This window comes from Corapipo altera, unplaced genomic scaffold, assembly GCF_003945725.1.
Source record: "Corapipo altera isolate COAL_440 unplaced genomic scaffold, ASM394572v1 207, whole genome shotgun sequence".
NCBI classification, from domain to species: domain Eukaryota; kingdom Metazoa; phylum Chordata; class Aves; order Passeriformes; family Pipridae; genus Corapipo; species Corapipo altera.
The window spans coordinates 6,660-10,321 of record NW_020885196.1 but is presented as its reverse complement, the minus strand read 5'-3'; the positions used below and the strand labels follow the sequence as shown (position 1 = coordinate 10,321).

At 61.3% G+C, this 3,662-nt stretch overlaps 1 protein-coding gene across 1 annotated transcript in view; it reads left to right on the top strand.

Annotated features, from left to right (window-relative positions):
- The first annotated feature begins 661 nt into the window (after positions 1–661).
- Positions 662–3,662, top strand: part of PSMA5 (proteasome subunit alpha 5) — a 7,841-nt gene continuing 4,840 nt past the window's right edge. The window contains exons 1-3 of the mRNA XM_027631254.1: positions 662–833; positions 1,759–1,825; positions 3,492–3,618. Coding sequence (XP_027487055.1) covers positions 805–833; positions 1,759–1,825; positions 3,492–3,618 — 223 coding nt within the window. The 5' untranslated portion in view covers positions 662–804. The remainder of the gene's footprint in view (positions 834–1,758; positions 1,826–3,491; positions 3,619–3,662) is intronic.

The window sequence follows — 3,662 nt, the reverse complement described above, 5'->3', positions numbered from 1 at the left end:
AAGCCCGGCACCCTGTGCGGCCCCGGCGGGACCCCCGTGCCGTCCCACCGCCCCCCCCCCGTTCCCGGTCCCCCGTCCCGGGACCCCCTTCCTTGTGCCTCTCCCCAGTGCCCCCTCTCGGTCCCCCCTCCCCAGTACCCCCCTCAATGCCCCTTCCCAGTGCCCCGTCCCCGGTACCCCCGTCCCAGGGACCCCGTCCCGGTACCGCGCCGTGCTCTCCCTCTAACCCCGCCCCCTGCTCATCTAACCCCGCCCCCTGCCCATCTAACCCCGCCCCCTGCTCATCTAACCCCGCCCCCTGTCCATCTAACCCCGCCCCTGCTCATCTAACCCCGCCCCCTGCTCATCTAACCCCGCCCCCTGGTCGTCTAACCCCGCCCCCTGGTCGTCTAACCACGCCCCATTGACCACGCCCCAATCAAATGTCCTATCGCGCTGTGGCCCCGCCCCAGTGTGGCCCCGCCCCACCCCCAAGACCACGCCCCCACCTCTCCTCCTATACCTGAGTATCGGCGGAGTCCTGGCCCCGCCCCCGGCCCTATGACCACGCCCCCTCAGCCATGTCTCCCACGCGCTCTGTAGCCCCGCCCCCTCCGCTAACCCCGCCTTCGCATTGGCCGCTGGGGGGCGGCGCTGCCCAATGAGCGCGCGGCGCGGGCGGAAGCGGCGCTGGGAGGACCGGAAGCGGCGCCGGAGCGCCGGGTGAGGGTCGAGACCGAGCGGAGCCCGCAGACCCCTCGGAGACCCCCCGGGAGCCCCGAAAACCCCCCGGAACCCCCCGAGTCCCAGCCCCGCGCCGCCGCAATGTTCCTCACGCGCTCCGAGTATGACCGGTGAGTGTGCGGCCGCCCCCGCTGAGTCACCGGGCCCGTGCGCCGAGCGGGGCCTCCCGGGCCGGGGTCGCACCGCGGGTGGCGGGAGCCCCGGGGGGGAGTGTGAGGGTGGGATGGGGGGGTCTGGGGAAGGGGCTGGAGCACCAGGAGAACTGAGGGAGCTGGGACCAGGGTCTGGAGCAGCAGGAGAACTGAGGGAGCTGGGGGGGCTCAGCCTGAGAAAAGGAGGCTCAGGGGGGACCTTCTGGCTCTGCAACCCCCTGACAGGAGGGGGGAGCTGGGGGGGTCGGGCTCTGCTCCCAGGGAACAAGGGACAGGAGGAGAGGGAACGGCCCCAAGCTGAGCCAGGGGAGGGTCAGGTTGGATGTTGGGGAAATTCCTACCTGGAAAGGGCTGTAAAGCACGGGAAGGGGCTGCCCTGGGGGTTCTGGAGCCCCCATCCCTGGAGGTGTCCTCAAAACCTGTGGATGTGGCCCCTGGGGACACGGGCAGGGGTGGCCTTGGCAGGGCTGGGAGTGGTTGGACTCGATGGTCCCAGAGGGCTTTTCCAACCTCAAGGATTCCCACGGGAAAACAAACCTCTCCTGGCAGGGTCAGGTTGGATACTGGGGGAATTCCTGCGTGGAAAAGGTGGTCTGGCCCTGGGAGGGGATGCCCAGGGGGGTTTGCAGCCTTCATCCCTGGAGCTGTCCAAAAAACACCTGGATGTGGCACCTGGGGACGTGGGATTCCAGAATTCCAGGGGCTCCCAGGGCACCACTGGGATTCCAGAGGCTCCCAGCCTGGAATGGGATGTGTTCTGTGATGCTCCCTGTTCCCTGTGTCCCGGACCATCCCAAATCCCGTTCCCGGGGGGTCCCAGGTGGCTCCAGGGCCCCCATTCCCAGTTTTCCTGCCCCCCTGAGTGTCCCTGTTGTCCCTGCAGGGGTGTGAACACCTTCTCTCCCGAGGGGAGGCTCTTCCAGGTGGAATATGCCATCGAGGCCATAAAGGTACTGTCACCTCCACCCCCTTTCCAAGCTTTTGGGGCTCCTGGGGCTCCTCCAAACCCCAAACTGGGTTGGTTGGGACAAATCCCGGGGCTGTTCCCTCCCAAACTTCCCATCCTCTGCTCTCCTGAGGGTCATGAAGGACCAAATCCAAGCATTTTCCCCCCAGTTCAGGGGAATGGTCCCTCCCCATGTCCCCAAACCAACCCCAATCCCAAGATGTTTCTCCTCAGATCAGCCCTAAAAGGTTGGATTTAAGAGCAGGAAGCCCCAAGGGGCCTTTTGGGGTTAAATGTCCTTAATTGGAAAATGTTCCTGTTTATTATGTGGTATTTATAGGATTGGGAATAAGGTTAAATTTGGGATAAACTGGTTGAGGGATGAAGGGAAGGAGCCCTGGGGGGGTTGGGTTAGGGAAGAGGAGGGTCCTGCCTTCAGTTCCTGGGAGCACTAAAATGAGGAATAAAGGGATAATGGGGGGGCAAAGGTGATGGAAGTAGTAAAATCTGCAAGGAATTGGGAATTAAAGCTCCTGGGATAGGGGATCAGGCTGGTTGTTCATGGGATCATGGGGGGATGCAGGAAGGGGGTGGTGGGATCAATATGGGATCAAGGTAAGGATTGGTGGGATCAATATGGGATCAAAGTAAGGATTGGTGGGATCAGTATGGGATCAAGGTAAGGATTGGTGGGATCAATATGGGATCAAAGTAAGGATTGGTGGGATCAGTATGGGATCAAGACAGAGATAGGTGGGATCAAGGCAGGCACTGGTGGGATCAAGGTAAGGGTTAGTTGGATCAAGGTAAGGATGGGTGGGATGAATATGGGATGAATATGGGATCAAGGCAGGGATAGGTGAGATCAAGGCAGGCAGTGATGGGATCAAGGTCAGGGGCTGGTGGGATCCAGGTAAGCGTTGGTAGGATCACAGTGGGATCAAGGTGGGATCAAGATGAGGATTGATGGGCTCAAGGTAAGAGTTGGTGGGATCAAGGGTGGTTCCAGGCAGGGACTGGTGGGATTAAGGTGGGATCAGGGTGGGCTTTAAAGTAGGGGCTGGTGGGACCAAGGTGAGATCAAGGTAGGGGTTGTTGAGATCAAGGGAAGGATTATTAGGATCAAGGTAGGATCAAGTCGGATCCAGGCAGGGATTGGTGGGATCAAGGTGGGATCGAGGCAGGGGCTGATGGGATCCAAACAGAGGTTTCCAGGAGCTCCTGGGATGTTCCCTGTGCTTGTGGCCGTGGGGACACCACAGTGACCCCAGGGTGTCCTGGAGCTCCTGGGACACTGGGCAGAGCAGGACTCCTGGAAAGCAAAGTGCCCAGGTTTCGGGCTGGGATTTGGGATTTGGGCCCATCTGGGAAATCCTCTCTCCCTTTAAACTTCCTTCCCTCTGGCAGAGGGGGATTCCCAGGGCCTCTCCCACTCCTCAGGCCTCTCCAGCTGCTGTTGCCCGGGAGGTGAGGGATCTGCCGGCCCAGCCAGCTGGGAATGCCGTGGATTCCACCTTCCCCACTTCCCAGTTCAGGGAATAACCTTGGAAACCCAGAGCGGGATTGTCCGGGGGGGGAGTGACAGGATGAATCCCGGGAAATCCCAGCCCCAAATAAGTCAGATTTGGGAGTTTCTGTTGGAACTTTGGAGCATGGGGGGTGTTTTCCAGTTGGGCTCCACGGCCATCGGGATCCAGACGTCGGAGGGAGTGTGCCTGGCCGTGGAGAAGAGGATCACCTCCCCCCTCATGGAGCCCAGCAGCATCGAGAAGATCGTGGAGATCGACTCCCACATCGGTGAGAATCTGGGATACAGCCCTGGGAACAGCCTGGGAACAGGG